Source organism: Haemaphysalis longicornis, unplaced genomic scaffold (genome assembly GCF_048455015.1).
Source record: "Haemaphysalis longicornis isolate Haplotype H1 unplaced genomic scaffold, Haemaphysalis longicornis Haplotype H1 scaffold_1, whole genome shotgun sequence".
Taxonomy (NCBI): Eukaryota; Metazoa; Arthropoda; class Arachnida; order Ixodida; family Ixodidae; genus Haemaphysalis; species Haemaphysalis longicornis.
Window position 1 is genome coordinate 342429854 of NW_027526203.1, and position 18265 is coordinate 342448118.

General features: G+C 44.9%; 1 protein-coding gene across 1 annotated transcript in view; it reads right to left on the reverse strand.

Moving 5' to 3' along the window:
* Positions 1 to 18265, reverse strand: part of LOC144170642 (uncharacterized) — a 49783-nt gene that overhangs the window by 19759 nt on the left and 11759 nt on the right. The window contains exons 2-3 of the mRNA XM_077700575.1: positions 5595 to 5670; positions 3065 to 3105 (exon numbers count right to left, since the gene is read on the reverse strand). Of these exons, the coding sequence (XP_077556701.1) occupies positions 3065 to 3105; positions 5595 to 5622 (69 nt within the window). The 5' untranslated portion in view covers positions 5623 to 5670. The remainder of the gene's footprint in view (positions 1 to 3064; positions 3106 to 5594; positions 5671 to 18265) is intronic.

Below are 18265 nucleotides of genomic sequence, written 5' to 3' on the forward strand. Positions count from 1 at the left end.
GGAATCTTGGAAGAACGCGAACATCATCCTAATCCATAAGAAAGGTGACATGAAGGACACAAAAAATTACAGGCCGATCGGCTTACTTTCAGTCGTCTACAAGGTACTTACCAAGGTAAACGCTAACAGAATTTCTGCAACCTTAGATTTCAGTCAACCTAAAGAACAAGCAGGGTTCCGTAAAGGTTAATCAACAATGGACCATGTCCACACGATCAATCAGGTGATAGAGAAGTGCGCTGAGTATACTGAACCCCTATATATAGCCTTCATAGATTATGAGAAAGCATTTGACTCGTTCGAAACCCTAGCAGTCATTCAGGCATTACGGAATCAAGGGGTAGATGAGCATTATGTAAAAATACTAGGGAATATCTACAATGGGTCCGCAGCTACCATCATACTCCATAAAGAGAGCAGCAAAATACCTATAAGGAAGGGCGTCAGACAAGGAGACACAATCTCTCCAATGTTATTCACAGCATGTTTACACGAATTATTCAGAACGTTGGATTGGGAACAGGTGGGAGTAAGAATGGAGAATACCTCAGTAACCTCAGATTTGCTGATGACGTTGCCTAGCTAAGTAACTCGGGGGACGAATTTAAAAGCATGCTTTCCTTACTAGACGAACAGAGTAGAACCGTGGGCCTGAAAATTAATATGCAGAAAACTAAAGTAATCATCAATTACCTCGGGAGAGCACAGTAGTTTGGGATAGGGGGCGAGGTAGTGGAAGTGGTAAAAGATTATATCTACTTAGGCCAAGTTGTGACCCCGCATCCCAACCATGAAGCAGAGATAATAAGAAGGATCAGAATGGGGTGGAGTGCATACGGCAGACATTCTCAGATAATGAATAGCAGCCTACCATCGTCCCTGAAGAAGAAAGTGTATGACAGCTGCATCTTACCGGTACTCACCTACGGGGCACAAACTTGGAGGCTCACTAAGAGGGTTCAACTTAAATTGAGAACAACTCAGAGGGCAATGGAGCAGAAAATGATAGGTGTAACATTAAGGGACAAGAAGAGAGCGGAGTGGGTCAGGGAACAAACGCGTGTTAAGGACATACTAGTAGAAATTAAGAAGAAGAAATGGACATGGGCAGGGCATGTGATGCGCAGGCAAGATAACCGTTGGTCATTAAGGGTAACAGAGTGGATCCCTAGAGAAGGCAAGCGTAGCAGGGGGCGGCAGAAAGTTAGATGGGCAGATGAGACCAAGAAGTTTGCAGGGAGATAAATTGGTCACAGTTGGCACAGTACCGGGGTAATTGGAGAATAATGGGAGAGGCCTTTTCCCTGCAGTTGGCGTAGATACGCTGGTGATGATGATAATGATGATAGCGAAAGCTTTACTGCCCTGGCTAAGCCCATTGCCGAGGTGTGGTCGAGGTGTGGTTTCGCACTGATATACCGACATGTTTGCAATGAATGCACTGCTTGTTCATCTTTTTTCGCCTCACGGAGTTGTTTAAGCATCGCCGCTGTACAAGCGACCACAGCTAGATGCTCGCCGTCCTTCATCGCACATGGCTCTGCGGCGCACGTTGCCTCTTGGCCTTATCCGCCGCGGTGGCTCAGTGGCTAAGGCGTTGCGCTGCTGAGCATGAGGACGCGGGTTCGATTCCCGGCCGCGGCGGCCGCTTTTCGATGGAAGCGGAAAGCAAAAACGCCCGTGTGTGCGAGATTTCGGCGCACGTAAAGATCCCCAGGTGGTCAAAATTAATCCGGAGCCTCTCCTACGGCGCGCCTCATCGCCTGCGTTTGCGTCGGCGCGTTAAACCCTACAATCAATCAAATCATCCTGGCCTTCCTTGGCACTGCCCCGCCCTGCTTCCTCTTCTCCTAACCAACCCCCCGACTCCTGGCTGTCTGCCCTCACGCGCTCGGACGCCCAGTCCCAGTGCGCCTTGGTCGACAGGGCTCGGGCCTATAAAGCTGCGCTTCCGCGGCTCCACCGTCCGTACTAAGCCTGGCCAGGAATAAAACGTGTTTCTCTCTCTCTCTGTCTCTCCTGGCCTTCCTTTGTGGCTGGCGCTTATCACTTCGGCGGTGGCCTCCTCGCCTTCCTCCGCCGGATGGCGACACGGGCAAGGGCGAACGTCTCCGTTCTCTCCTCGCCTATCTCTTGGCAGAAGGGTTGCAAGCTGGGCTAGTTGGAAAGATGCATATTCTTGGATGAAAGCAGCGCGGACTTAAACAAAGACAAAGGAAGTGGAACACAAGTTGTATCAACGTGCGTTTGAGAAAGCATGAATTGTCATTAAAGCCCCCCCCCCCCCCCCCCTCATCATCCCATCATCCCATCTTTATTAGCATTGTACTAAGTGCAGCGGATGCAAATCTAATTTTCCTGCCACTGACATTTTATTTAGGCCCCGTGAACCAACGCCCCGAAAAATTATGGAAGCGTTTCACAGAGTAGAAAGAGACAATTGTGTCAGCCAAGCCAGCATGGCTTCATCCCAGAGAGATTGTATATCTGGGTGGGCCTTGACCGTAGCCGGTGTCTATCTAGTTGCCATATCAACATGGCTTTTGTAAAGTTGTTTTGCTCATGGGCAGTCTTTAAATTGTTATGTATTATGTTTATATTCACCCTTGTTTATATTAAACTTTCGTTTTTGGACCAGCTGCTGTCCTTCTGTTCCACTTCCTTTGTGTTTGTTTAAGTTCCTGCTGGTTTTATCCAAAAATAAGCCTATCTCTCTCCTGCATCCTATCTCTCTTAGCCATCGGGCCGCTGCTTCGTTCCAGGTGCTTGCGGAAGGGGGTGTGGTTTGACCTCAAGCTGCAAAGGTCAAAACTGGTCACCCCGCGAAGACAACCCGAGGTAACGTAGGGTAGCTTTCGTTACAAAAAAGCATCATGACTCGCAGGTTGGTGTATTTGGAGAATGAAACAACGAAAATCTTCCCATTGCGGCTGCACGTCACCAGTGTTCGGTGGTGGTCCTACCTTGGGGTGATCGTCTGCGAACTTCTTTTTCCACAGCCACCAGAATACGATGGTACACGGGATGGCTAGGATTTAATGCAACTCACGAATTGGGCACTAACCCTCGTGTCAGCATCAGCCGCAAGGACCAGGAATGCTCCGACTGAAATTCAAGAAAAGCACGAAAAAAAAAAGAAAAAAACAGACATGACGCTATCAGGGCCAACCAAAAATGTATGCGCCCGTAAAAAAAAAAAAAAAAAAAATCCGATGCCCGCTATTTGTTATTTGCTCACAAAGTAAATGAATGCGTTGCCATTTACTCAGGCCGGAACGAAACGGACTACCCTAACTTCAATATAACGAGGTACTTTCTCGTCACTTCGACAGCCACGCAGACGCATCATGCTGCTCTCCACGGCGAGGGGAATTAACAGGAAGAACATAGCGCAAAACTAAGTTCAATAAATCTAGTGTAGGCTTGAGGTCTGGAGGCATCCGCATGCACAGATACTATTCGCGAACGTTAGTTGGGGGACGGGCGGCCCAACGGTAATAAAAAGAAAACAAAATATTCAGAACAAAGAGCCATTCCATGGTTCGGGTACTAGCAATAAAAAAATCTGGTCACAATAAAAGTTTACTTCTCCTCACGATAGCCGTATTAAACTTGCAGCCTCAAACATTTTTCGTGTTTTCAGCCGTTGTAATTAAGATTATTTAAGGGTTTAACTAACAGTATCTACACCTGGGCCATGAGTACATGCGCCATAGTGAAGGGGGTACGGGAGAAGGTAGACCCCAACCTGCACCAAAATCTCTACAAATGGGCATTCGAGATTTTCGCACCCAACAGAAAAACTGCCGTCGCGGCCAGGACCGAAAACACGTCGTAGGGCTCAGCAGTACAGCACCTTCTCCACGGGGCACCACGAAAGGTGAGCCTCTGTACTTCGTTTATAGATTGCAATGTTGGTCATTCGTGTCAATGGGTTGAAAATCCTGCTACTCATAGGCTCCACCCCGGGCAAAAAGAAACTTTTTTTGTAACTTCTGTTGTCCACGTTCCCGCTCAAAAGTAACTAAACACCATTGCTCGATAGAATAAGTAACTTACATATGGTAGTTTGTTATCCCTTTGTAGAAAAAATATCTGAGACGCTACATTGTGTTTTTAAATATTTATATACAACTACCTACTTGTAACGACGCCAAACGGACGTGCATAGCGCCCACTAAGCTAGAAAAATAATGAAAAGTGGTGGCCACAGCACTCCGCTATTTCTTTGATCTACCCTGTCGTAAGGTAAGATAGTTGAAATGGCGAAAACTAAGCCACACATAGCAGAAACTGAGAAGTAACGAAGACAGATTTTCTTTTTGATGTTAAGGTTAGCTAAAGAGTGATATGTAGTATAGCGGAGACTTCACACCACCCCCGTCGTCGTTGTTTATATTTTCAGTCAATAGTGTCTACGAATATTGCTACCAGAAGTAAACATGCCGTCTCCTATCCTCAGCGCATAAAAGCAAGTGGTAGCGGATCGTGGAAAATTGTTGCATGGCTAGGAAACGCGAACTCTTCTAAGATACAGGCTGCACTGGTGTAGATAGATATGTAGGCAAACACGAAGGGATTCAAAAAATAAAAAAAACCATGGAGGACTAAAAACTAGGTATATAATGATGAAAAATGGTGTTCCCGGGCCAGGAGGTTCGTGTAGGTAACAGTTTGAGTGACATGGTATACGGCTTAGAAAACTGGAACTTTTTACGTCGCCCCACATTAAAGCTGAGAGTAGCGATGAAATTTAGATCCCGTTCCTCTCGGCGAAGTGAGCATCGCTGATGCCAAGTTAACAGTGTGCGAGTTTATTCCCCGTTTCTCAAGTGCAAGATAATCGTGCAAGCTAGCATTAAATATAATAAGAAATGAGCGCTGCCTCGGCGCTACCGAAGTGATTATCTGCGATGGGGTCGGGTTAATTTTCTCTATAGCTCTAGCTGCGCTGCCTTGCACGCGTTCCTCGACAATCGCAAAGACCAGCTGACGCTGGCGCAACTCTCGGTTTGTCTGGCTCATTCACCTTTTTTCACTCGCCCTCCTTCTTTCCTCCCTTTTTTCAAACTTAATTAAACTTCCGTGACATTCCATGGCGTTTGTTCTAGCGCTGTTCATTTTTGGTTGTTGTTAAGGGTTTAGTTGGGCCGCTGTAATTGGTAGAACAAGTACGGGAGAATCGTTTTCGAAATCTTAAAGTCACCTCGAAAATTAATTTCTGTTTTTCAAACACTTGGCGCTATAGACACGTCTGGGACAATATGACCATACAAGCCTGAGTAGACAAGAACAAAAACATCACTGAGTGTATTTTTAATCTTGCTCTCCAACAGCACGCGGGTGGCGCAACATTTAATATCCGAGGGAGAAGTTGAATCATTGGGAACATGAAAGGCCATGGTTTCTAGTGTCATAAAGTAACTTCTACCCTTCAAACACGCCACTCCCGGAGCCAATCAACGAGTCTGTGTCCCGCGGTCATACTGTAGCCGCATTCCTACTGGTTAAGACATATCGTCGTTGCCTTTAAATAACTTCCAAATCCCCTCGGGCAAAGCGAATACCGACGGAGAGACCGACGTCGAACTTACCGCAGATGAAGCCTGCCAGCAGCGCCATCTTCGGTTGCGAACAGACAGTCAAGCAATTCCAAAGCGCTGCGAACTGCTGGGGAAACAAAAAACAAACGCGAGGTCGGATGTCGCAAGCGAGCGTAGGCGTATACTTTATTGAATTTTGGGACATCTAGAAACTCTTCGCTTGGCGAACAAGCAGGCGAGTTTAATTCTTTTTGTTATTTTTCTTATCGAGCCCTTCACAACAGCGTGACCTAATATGCGTCCACACAAGCAGTGGTGTGGCGGCCCCTCCTTAGTGGAAGCTACATCTTCAAAATATTTGAAGATGCAATACATAATAGACTAACAAACTTCTTCAACACACACAAGGTCATTTCACCGTATCAGTACGGCTTTCAAAAAAACAAGTAAATGCAGGAAGCTCTACGTAATATTAAGGACAGTATAATAGAAAATATAGAGGGAAAGAAATTTACACTCGGGTTATTCGGGTTCTTCGTGGACCTACAAAAAGCATTTGACTCTATCAATCATGAAATATTGCTAAGAAAACTAAAAAAATTAGGAATTCACGGAGTAGCGGCTGACCTATTAAGGAGCTATTTAAGTAATAGAGAGCAATTTGTTAAATTTAATGGTGTTTCATCGGATTTATTGGCAATTGAACAGGGTGTTCCGCAAGGATCAAAGCTGGGACCGCTGTTATTCTTAATATATGTGAATGATATACCAAACATACCTTGTACACCCCAGATAGCCATGTATGCAGATGACACGAACATATTTTTCTCCGGTAGCAGTATAAGAGAACTCCAGTATGAAGTAAATAGATATTTAGAAGTGTTATCAAAGTGGTTGCACGAAAATAACTTACAGCTAAATGCATCGAAGACTACCTATATAATTTTTAGACCAATTAATGAGAAAATAGATCATAGCGTTCATATTGAATATCGGGGCAATATGATCAACCAAGTCAAAGAACAGAAGTTCTTAGGAGTATGGTTTCATGAAGAATTATCTTGGCATCCTCATTTAGAACACTTAGGCAATGAAATTTCAAAAAATATTGGCGTTCTCTACAGATTGAGAGGTTTAATGCCACTTTTGTTGAAAACACATCTTTATAACACTCTTATCTATTCTAGGCTTTGCTACGGAATATTAGCGTGGGGAACAACAAACAAAACAAAATACAAACGGCTGATCGTCTTACAAAAAAAGAGTTCTCCATCTATTTGCCAATTTTCACGGGCACTATGCCGACTTGAGAACGGGTCCACTATTTGTTCATTACAGTATGCTTAAGGCTGACCAAATTTATTATATGAAGCTTTTACAAGTTATACACAAAGAAAATCTCCATGGCAAACATAACGACAATAGCAGTATATACTCTCTTAGGTGTGCTAAAATACATACACCGAAATTGCGAACAAACTGCGGCAGGCAGTCTTTTCTGTTTAAATGCATCGAAATACTCAACAAAGTTGGAGACTACACTGATTTCAAATGCAGTAGAAACATATTTAAAACACAGGCAAAAATACCTCTTGAGTCCGAATATCCGCTTCAATGGCTAGAACTGTGCATGTTGTTTAGACTTGTTTAATGCACAAGTTTTGTAGTTATGTATATCTTTAAAACTCCCTCATAGTTCTACTCTGATTGTACACTTGTACTTTATTTTTACTTTAATCTTTTGTACTCTAACGTACTTTACTGTACCGTTACCATATTGTTCTGTAATGCCTTGTGGTCTACATGTTGCTTGTATTTTTCTAACTGACATTAGAATTGCCAGCTTGTTTGATTTTGCTTCTTGATTGTACTGTACCGAAGGGGGCTGGGGCCTTTGTCAGGCTTTGGAGCCTTTAGTCCCAGCCTGCCTCCTCGTACTTCTGAGGAAATAAACCTTTGAAATCTTTGAAATCTATCTCCACACGCAAAACTTCCTTCGATTTTCCAATAAGCACAATAGGAATGACCGCGGGCACCAACGCCCTCATATGCTATTTCAGGAGCCATATCTCGACAATAAACTTTAAACGGATATGTGTCCGGGTGCGTCCACTGTGTGCGTCGCCCTGCGTGCGGGAGAGGGTGCTTCTACCTAGTTTTCTACTTTCCCTCTGTATCCTTCTTTTACTCATCATTTATTTTTTACCCTTAAGGGCCTCTCCCGGGGCATTACATAAGGGGGGGGGGGACAATCAAAGTACAAATGGCAATGAAAATGCAGTTCATGGTTATAGTTTTTGAATTACCAAAACATACAGGTAGCAACAAATAACAAAAAGAACACAGAACATGTAAAACGAATTGTTTAACAGTCAATTCGCAGTCCAAAATATACAGGCGGCAGGGAAAAAACAACGAATTGTTTTTGTTTTGTTTTGTTTTGTTATTGTTTCTCTTCGTTTCTGCATTTGTTCCAATAATCTGCAAGCATGGAGTCTGGTGTAAAAAATAAAATTACACTGCCATTAGCAGGCTAACGTTTTCAGTATTCCATAAATACTTCTATCGGCTAGTCAAACAAGATGTAAAAGCAGCCATGGGTCCGGCTCACCTCCGCTCAGCGCAATGACCCATCTCTGCGATGAAGGGGCAAAGCGAGAAAATGAAACGGGATGCATTGTGCTCTTAACCGAAAAAGGCTCTCTGCATTGTAATATTTCCCAATGCAAGCACGACAATTCGCAACGGAATGACACAGTGCAGCTGACATTTTTAAAAGTGGAAGCGCTTGTCGACCTCTTTATTTGCCGAATTTGAACCCTGAGAAGCAGCGACTGATCATCCAGGTCTTAAGGTGGCGAAGACACGCAAAAGGTTTTACAGCCAAGCTGTTTACCTCTACCGACAATAGTACAATCGGGACCTGCACACATACAAAAAGCTATGCGCCACACAGCTCTTTACCCTCTTCGAAGGTGGCTAAAGAATGGGCATTCCTGCATTACTACGCTTCGCCAGCCCTGAAGGTGGCCGAATTATGGGCAATTTCGCCTCTATGCGCGGGACTTTGTTTCGCGCCTTCACCAGGTGATAGCTACAGACCAGGGCGCCCATCTTGCTTTTCCCGGGATTTTCCAGATGTCAGGCCTAACATTATACGCTTTGAGATACGATGTCGTGAAGATACCTCTGCTTGACGTGGAATGAGTGTGACGTTGCTTGTCACGTCACTAGGCAAAAGGGGAAGGCTACTTACCGTTAAGCCCAACACGGGCCAAAGCACACATCCTCAGAGGCGTATTCGTCAGCGCACCTCCTGGATTTTGATTTTCGGGTGGGTGCAAATACTCCCACAGAGGTACGCACAGGCAGAGCAACACATACTTAAGAAGAGTATGGGCCAACAGTAGTGCATACCCCAGATGAGTATAGGGCACGCACTTACCACCGGGTGTTTGTCACTGGCTGACAGTGCCAAAGTCACCCAATGTTTCATACCCACAGAGCAATACATTGACTCAGTGGTGTACTGGCCAACGTTTTACCCGGTAATTTTCGTTTCGTGCGAGCCCCACAACTTACACAGTACGGCCAACATAGCACATAGCGATTGTACTCGCTGATGCCAAAGCCAAGACCAATGCCACCAACCGTGCTGATGTCTGTCGTGTGGACACAACTAAAGAAAATGATAACATTCCCAGTCTACAACACTCCTGAAAAAAAATCAAAACCGACATCGACACTTGCGTGCATAGACACTTCGCACGTCTCAGACAAGAACAGGGGTTATGGTCAGCGACTTTAATGTTGCCATTTCAAAACACGACAAGTAAGACTGGCTCTTGCTTTTGTTTTGGAACATTTTAGACTCGCATGCTACAGCAACCTCAACCAACCAAACCACACGGTGCAGGCCGTGTTTAGGTTTGGTCTTGACCACAAGGCCACTGACGATACCATTACTCTGAAGAAATAAAACATTGCATATTCCCATTAGCAGGTATAGTGATTTTGCGACAGCTGCACTGGACGTGCGCCCTTTCGCAAGGTCGGACTGGCGCAGCAATTTTAGTAGAATGAACAGTGTAAGTACCGGATTAAAAAATCGTTACGTCTTGATTGATTATGAGGTTTAGCGCACCGACGGTATACAGAGACGATAAGGCGCCCTGGTGGAGGGCTCCGGATTAATCTTGATTACTTGGGAATCTTTAACGTGGGCCGAAATCTCGAACTCGTCTCCATTAGAAAAGCAGCCACCGTGGTCAGGAATCGAACCCGTGTACTTAGGCTTAGCAGCCCAAATTACATCTTCAAGATGCAAACAGCATACGTTCGGAGTAACAAAAGTTACCAAATTGTTTTGTGACTTAGGACTTGGACGTCTAGGAAATTCGAAGGAACGCAGGCAGAAAGAAGCTATAAATGGCCACAAACACAAATACAAGTAGCCTTTCCAGTGTCTGTTTTTTTTACAACGAAGTTGCCTATGGCCGGGTCAAACCGCTTGTTAGCGAGCAAGAAAAATTGCGCCCAACTCCCCACGAGGGGAACCCTGTGTAGATGCGACGCATCGTGGGGTTCACTTGGTGTTTCCGTTGGATTGATTCTGAAATCGCGTGAAACGTGTCGGGAACGCGTATGATTATTATGTTTTATGATTATTATTATGTTTTATAGGCCAATCTTGGTAAATCTCTCTAAGTGGTATGCTTGGGGCTTCGCTGTCGCAACGACCTTTACTCCATCATTGTTGCTGTAAGTGGGAGCTTCTTTTCTTTTATTGCAAGTGTTAATCATTGCCCCATCATGCGTTGTATCAGTAGCATCTTGACGTAGGTTGAATGAGTCAAGGATATAAGGCGGGTTCGTAGCATTTGATTCTGTCTCGGTTTTGTGGCGCAGTGGGAAGAGCACCATGTACCTCGCGTTCCGCCCACAGGGTCGTGGGATCGAAACCGGGCGCCGCTAACTATTACTTTTTTTATAGTGTAGGGGGAGGGGGGTGGACAACGCCGTGTGGAGGGACAATGCGAGTGAATGAGATGCAGTCGCATCTAGAGCCCTCCAAAGCATGGCGTGAGCATGCGCGAAAGAAACCGAGTGTGAGGGGCGCCAAGTCACAACGGGGAAGGGAACGTCTCTCGCGGCGAAATGTGCCATAGCGACGTGTTTGTGGCGTAGTTGACGAGCCACAAAAAGAAAGAGAACACACTCGCAGCGGATAGGGCGTTAGTACGAGAAACGACACCGCGAGCAGGGTATGGAATGCCACCTTCGCCATAGAGTCGCCGACGCGGTGGTGATGGAACGAAAAAGCGCTTGTGCTGCCGAATGTAGCCGCCACCGTCGGTCAGGTCCGGCGGCCCGTTAAGCAGAACAGGGACGCGCCGCCCAGCGCAAGCGTCAACGTCGCGCCGATTCGGGGGCGCGGATTCAGAGGGGAACCGCGACGCCGAGCGGAAAAGGCGGCGCCGAAACGGTGACCACATTACCGCCGAAAAAAACATCATCTAAAATGTGATGTAAATGTAGTCGCACTGCCGTACAGCCATGTCGCCAATACAGCTTTGCTGTTCAACCGCCTCCACAGAGTGGAATGTCCAATGAATTTTGGTTTGTGGCCATTTGAACGCATAATAAAAATAAAGTTGCTCAGGAAGCAGTTCTTCTATTGTTGTATGCATGTGTAATGCGGGTATTCAAAGCCATTTTGGGCCACGATGATTCAGAAAATTTGAAGTACAGAGAAAATAGAGAAGGAGAACCGATGGTAAACGGTCTCTGCAAACTTAGCGGGAATAAGCTGAGAGGAATACGGTCGGCCTTGTTCAAACACGTATGAATCATTAATTAAGATGTCCTTTCAAGTCCGGAGCTGGTTTGTAAGTTAGGCGAGTGCGATTAAGTGAACCATTTGTGGAGTCTCAGACACCGCAAACACACTCTCGGCGACAACTTATATGAAACTCCGCGTCTCATCCAGGTGGTCGCCAGAGTGTGTTGGCTCCTATGACGGCCTTAAAGGGTCATTCAGACAAAACACAAGTTTGGTTCATTCGAAAGATTGTACTGTTAAAATAATACTGACACCACTTTTAACGTAAACTTCGCTGAAATAAGCTACATAATTAGGAATAAAGGGAATGGCCATGCGACTCCCTAGCTCATTTTCTGAACTAGAACCTAGGACGTAATATGCACAGCTGTACGATAGGCAGGGCTTATGAGCTTGCAGAATGAGGTATTTTCGCTTAAATGTAATGCATATTCATTTTATAGGAGTACGAATGGTGGGGTAAACAATGGAAGTTATGAAATACACGCAAACATAGAAGTACCAGTGCGTACTGTTGTTCGTACTGCGCCCACTATGCTTGCTATTGGCGGTGAGCGGTACCACGGGCGGCGCTGCGAAGCGCGTCTCCGTGACGTCGCCTTAGGGATTCTCGCATTAGTCGTCTGCTTCACTCGGGCTCGCTGTCTCTGCTGTTTCTTCGCGCACGGTTGACGTTTGATGCTTGTCCGCACCAGGTTTTGCATTTGCGTAACTTTTTATCATAATAACAGACTTAAAATCGCGTACACTAGCTCAAGGCTTGATTTAAAGCATACTTTTTGATACGGCTCCCGAAGAAACATTGCCGGCGTCGCCCCATTCCTTGCAAAGCCGGTCCTGTGCGGAGCGCGAATAGTCGGAGCTAGGCGCCAGCTTCTGTATTCATCAATCTTTGATCAAAGGGAAGAGCCGGCTGCTAATAACCGACAACAGCGGAAATGGAAGTCCAAAACGAATTCCAAGCCTCCGGGGCGGTCGGCTTTGGCGCAAGGCATTACGATTCGCGATAATCGTATGTAAGGTAAAGCAGGTTTTGCAGCCTTGCCGAACGCTCGAAAGTATTGTATCACATCACTTTAAGTTGTCATGGCATGAAAGTATGCTTTCGTGCGGTATGGACCGCAAGAACTGTAGGTTGAGTTCCAAATAACGTGTGTATAGGCACGTGCTTGTATTATACCAGGCTTCTAACCAGTATGGAGGCTTATTGAGCAAAACTAGTCACGTCTACGGCAAAAATACAGTAACAATATATGTTTGTTCAGACCTGGAGAGATATTTCGGTACATTTCCCTCAGCCATATCTTCCCAATATGCAGCTATGCGTTGTAGTAGAGCTGTACTTAAGAGGAGTAGTAGGAGGAGAAAACTTTATCGAGCTGGTTAGTGGGCGGGGTCCTCAGTCTACGATCAGAGAGTAAGAGTAATTTTCTTCAATTCCTACAACGCCATCCGGGATAGGCTAGGATTTGTTCTTTACGCCTGAAAAGGTGGGAAAACAATGAAAAGCTGCTTGGACATATTCATCGGTTTCGATACTTGTTATACTAGATACCGCCACGTATACTACGTTCGTTAGCGAGTATATCAAGCCTTCAACATTGTAATCATGCCATAACCGTTCGAGTCAAGAGTCAGTTTGTTATGATGACGACGGTTATGATAGAAATTCGGGGCACAAAAGCCGCCTTCGAGTACTCTGGACAACGGTGTCTACGTTGTTTCGCGGAGGCGTAGCACAAACCTCCTACTTGTACTTGCATGTGAATAAACAACACACGATGCGGATATGCACCTTCTTGCACGCAGCCATAACGAAAGCCAATTTCTGAAGAATGTACTGTATGCCTTACAGCCTGAAGAAAATATCCACGCGAACTTTGTGAGTCTCCAAAATATCCCCAAACCTGCTAATAAGACGTTTGTTACGGTGCAGAAAAATTAATGCCTCGGACGCATAAAAACATTTATCTGTTACAAGTCAAACAACGAAAGAAACAGTAGACAGCCGTTTAATTTCCCGCTGCTTGGTGCGTAGCACTGCAGATTGTTGAGTCTTCATAAGAGCATCTCAAAAATACTTCAGGGAAGCTTACGCACGCACGTTGAATACGTATCGAGGAACCGTTACCCCTGAACCTCACAAATAAGCTAGAAAAGCCGAGTTACACACGATCCTCTGACCGATCCTCATAAGAAAGTTGTTCTCTCTTTCTTCATGTGTTGCGAGCTTGTGCGGGATACAGCTTGAAATTATTCAGGGTTGTGAAAAGCTGGCAAAATAACTGAATTACTGGATATACGCTTTTTAATGCTGTAACGCATCAAAACTCGCGATTTCTAGCACAGGCGCTGCTGCCCCTCACAAGTGGAGTGTAGCAGACGACAGCGGCGCGAGTCCCTTAGCTGACGTCCAAGCCAGGAAACGCTACTGAAACATCTCACCGCAAATAGCTGCACAGCTGCACAGCCTGGTTGTCTCACACGATACTGACTGATTGGTGTAAGCGACGTTGTCTTACGTGGCCCTGTTTGTCGAGCATACACCATGTTTCACGAAACGATTACTTTCCACCGCAACAAAAACAAGTGCAAATACGGTCAAAAACAAAGCAAAGGCGGGCAGCGGCCCGGCGCAGTATGGTGGCGCTATGTAGGAGGACTGACAGTAAACAAGGCGTTCCCAGTCCTTTGCAGACTAAACAGCGTACTACCGTTCGCTTGTAGACCTGTCCTTGTTACGCATTGCAAACGCCAGAAAACACAATTTGTCGGGAGCATCAGAATTTAACCCAAATTGATTAATGTCTCAGCGGATAAACATTGTTTGCTGCCGGACAAGCGCGGGGGAACTATAAAACACCAAGTCTTTCGAAAAACAAACTTGTATTTTGTCTGCGTGGCCCCTTTAAAGCAACCTGGCATAGTGTTGCGGAACAACCTTAACTCAACAACAAAATCGTAACGAATTGCCCGCTTAGCAGCAGCCACAATGGGTTTCTGAATTTTTCATGGTTCATCAGCACCTACTCCTTAAGAGGACTCTGCTGTATTACCTGTCAAATTGATCATCAACATCGTAGTCATGGTCATCGATAATAATAATAATAATAATAATAATAATAATAATAATAATAATAATAATAATAATAATAATAATAATAATAATAATAATAATAATAATAATAATAAATAATCAATCAATCAATCAATCAATCATGTTTATTTACGTGCCCAGGAACAGCCAGAGGCCTGAGTGCTGGCGCACGGATAGTTACATGAAAACAAAATACAAGAAACATATAGCAAGAAACAAACAAGCGACAAGACACACACAAATTGAAGTAGTGAAAATGACAGAAAATAAAGCACAGGCGGAGCCTGGGTACAGGTAAAAAATAAAAAAAGAAGATGCCTATGTTGCTCTGCCTGTCGTTAAGGCCACACGACAGGCAGAGCAACAGAGTTTGACAGTAATACAACAAAAACAACGGCAAGAGTGTAGAGACAAATGATAAGACGAACAAATGACACTGAACAGTTTCAAAAATAGGCAACTATCAGTTGGATAGACACAACCGCAGAGAAACCAAATACCAGAAAGAAAAAAAAGGAACGACAGACATATCATAGATGTTTAACATACTGTATTCAACAGCGCTGTACGGTAAATTCTAAATGATTTCTGAAAGATATCAAGACGTTCAAAGAAGCGGTTGTAACAATTCTGTATTCTGCGCACAGGAGAACGATTGGAGTTGCGCGCAGCGGTCAAGAACGGGCGATGCGTCCTGGTGGGCCTTTGTGGTACACTGAACTCTAAACAGTTAAGCAGGTCTGCGCAAGAAAGGTCACCATGAACAATTCTGTGAAGAAATGTAAGGTCTGCACGCATACGTCTGCAGTTCAAGGAAGGGATGGAAGGGACTATGGGTAAGTCAGAATCAGGATGAAAACTGTGATTATGATGACGGTGCTTAAATATGGATAAAAACTTCTTCTGCACACGTTCTATTAATTCACTACTAGATTTGGAGATGCCGTTCCAGGCAACAGAAGCATATTCCAACTGTGGTATACATATTGCATTGTATAGCATTAGAAATGGATCTGGAGAAGAGAATTCCTTTGTAATCCGACACACATTTCCAAGACTTCGGAGCGCTCGCTGGGTGATGAGCCTAATATGAGAAGAAAAAGAGAGGGTACTGTCGAAAAGCACCCCTAGGTCCCTAATTTCCTCAACCCTTTGCAGAGGAGCTCCCTCAATACTGTAGGAAAACAGCAGACGGTGGGTTTTCCGGCTGTAGGTGACAACCTTTGTTTTAGCGGGGTTTAAAATTAGGCAGTTTTTCCTGCACCAGACGGATAATTCCGACACATCCCTCTGCAAGGCACAGCAGTCCTGAACACCGCTAATGTGCCTAAATAGTTTGACATCATCAGCATAGAGAAGAAAAGAAGAGTTCGTTAACACTGTTGACACGTCATTGATAAAGATAGAAAACAATAATGGACCCAGCACGGAACCCTGAGGTACACCACTTGTTGTAGGGTAAATACTAGACTTTTTGTAGTTAACATCTACATAAAAGGACCGGTCAAGGAGATAGTTGGACAACAAGGCAACAAGGCTTGCGTCTACACCGGACTTAGCTAGCTTGTTAATTAATAACTGATGGTTCACCACATCAAACGCCTTACTGAGGTCAAAATAAATAACGTCCAACTGGCCGTTTTCACAAACTGCAGCCGATGCCTGTGTCATAAAGCTTGCAAGACTTGTGACCGTCGATCGACCCGAGAAAAAGCCGTGCTGATTTGGTATCACAGCGTTCTTGACGCAGGCAGCAAGAACTTTGTGCAGAGCTGACTCAAAGAGTTTTGAGGCGACACAAAGGAGTGAGATCGGGCGATAGTTAGAAACGGCTGACTTATCACCAGACTTAAATATTGGAAAAATTCGAGCGATCTTCTATGCACGAGGAAATTTACCTAAAAGTAAGCAGTTATTATAAATGGAAGTTAAGACAGGCACAAAAATGTTGCCGTAAGCCTTCATGAGGGCTGCTGGAATTCCATCTGCACCTCAGGAAAATGATGGTTTCATCCGCTGAAGGCTATCATTGACAATTTTTTCATCGAACATAAGTGTGTTAAAATTAGAGTTATTAAACGATAGGCGTTCGTCGTTGCCATCTGGCAGTTGAAAGACAGAATGAAAGTACTGAGCAAAACTGGTGGCAACATCCTCAACCTCTTCACCATCGGAATTAAGCAGGCTAACGTGTTCTTTAGACGCCTTAGAACGGCCGCGTACCTACCTCCAGAATTCAGCCGGTTTCTGAGACGCAGCAGCCTCTAACGATTCTATATAGAGCTGGTGATCACGCCGGTAGAGGATTTTACAAAGTGAGCGATACCGACTAAACTCCGTTTTCCACTTGTCAAGTCCAGAACGCTTGGCTTTTTTGTGGGCGCTGTCCTTAAGTTTAAGCGAACTTCGAAGTTCTTTAGAAAACCAATGGGGAAATTTGGAAGGAACAGGCTTATAACAAGGGATGTACTTTTCCATGCCACTTTTGACGATTTCGGTAAAACGTTGAACCTAAACATCAGTGTCGAACCTAAACATAGTGTTTTTGATGTTTTACCGATTTCGGTAAAACATCAAAAACACTGGACCATTCAGAAGATGAATAAAAGTGATACAGCCCAGCATAATCTCCAGGCTTGAAAGCAAATCGCGGGACTGCACAATTGTCAACACCGCCAGAGCGATGCTGGGTCGCGACCGAGACAGAGACAATAAGAGAGGGGTGAAACTTGTCGGGGTGCACAAGGGACATTTCGGAGGCACACACTTGTACGTTTTTTAAGTTTGAGAAGCACACATCTAGAACATTACCACAAGAGTTTCCTATGCGGCAAAACTGCTACATGGAGGTGAACGATTGAAAATCTAATAGCGTGCTACATTTCTGCGCTGCATAATGGTTTTTGTGCTCAAAGGAAAGACTGTTCCAGCGAATACCTGGGGTGTTGAAGTCCCCAAGTATAATGAGCTTATGGTTGGAGTGTGCATTTGAGAGATTTTCTATGGATGTGAGTGTTCGATTAAATTCAGAAGGTAATACATCCGGGGATATATAGAATGCACCGATGAGTAGCTTCTCGCCCCTCGTGAGGCCTACCTCAAGCCAGACTGATTCGTCTAGGGTCTCGAGATCACCACGCCGCATGCACTGCACTGAATGATCAACGGCAATGAGAACCCCGCCACCTTTATGTTTAGGTCCAGTTAATTTTCTGTCGCTTCTAAAGATTTGATAGTTAGAAGGAAAATAGTCGGAAGACGAGATATCATCGGAAAGCCAGGTTTCACTGACAATAGCAGAAAATTTAGAGCATACAATATTTCTAATAAATTCAGAGGACTTAGTTCGTAGACCTCGAGTGTTTTGATAGTATATGTCGAGACTCCGTACTTACTGATCATTTTCAGTTATTTCACAGCTGTGCAGCATACCAAGGTGGACCTTGCCTTGGAACGGCTTGAAAAGGCAGCCTTTTGGCCACATAGACGGGTCGCTCAGGCGCCTAAAACAATCCTCGTTAACAGTTACGCAAAAAGAATAGGAGTCGTACTTGGTCCTAAGGCGTTTGCACGACAATGGCGTAACTTGCACAGTTGACAAGTGGGCCAAAAGTTGAGCAGATGTGGTGTTAGCCGACAGTTTTGAAACAAAGATGGCCCTGGAGGTCGGTGGTCGGTGTACCACAACCAACTGAGAAGCTTCCGACGCACCCACGCGGGGAGGGCTCCTTTTCTTCTGCAAGTTCGTCGGTGGGCCATTAAACGCAGTGTCGGACTTTGGAG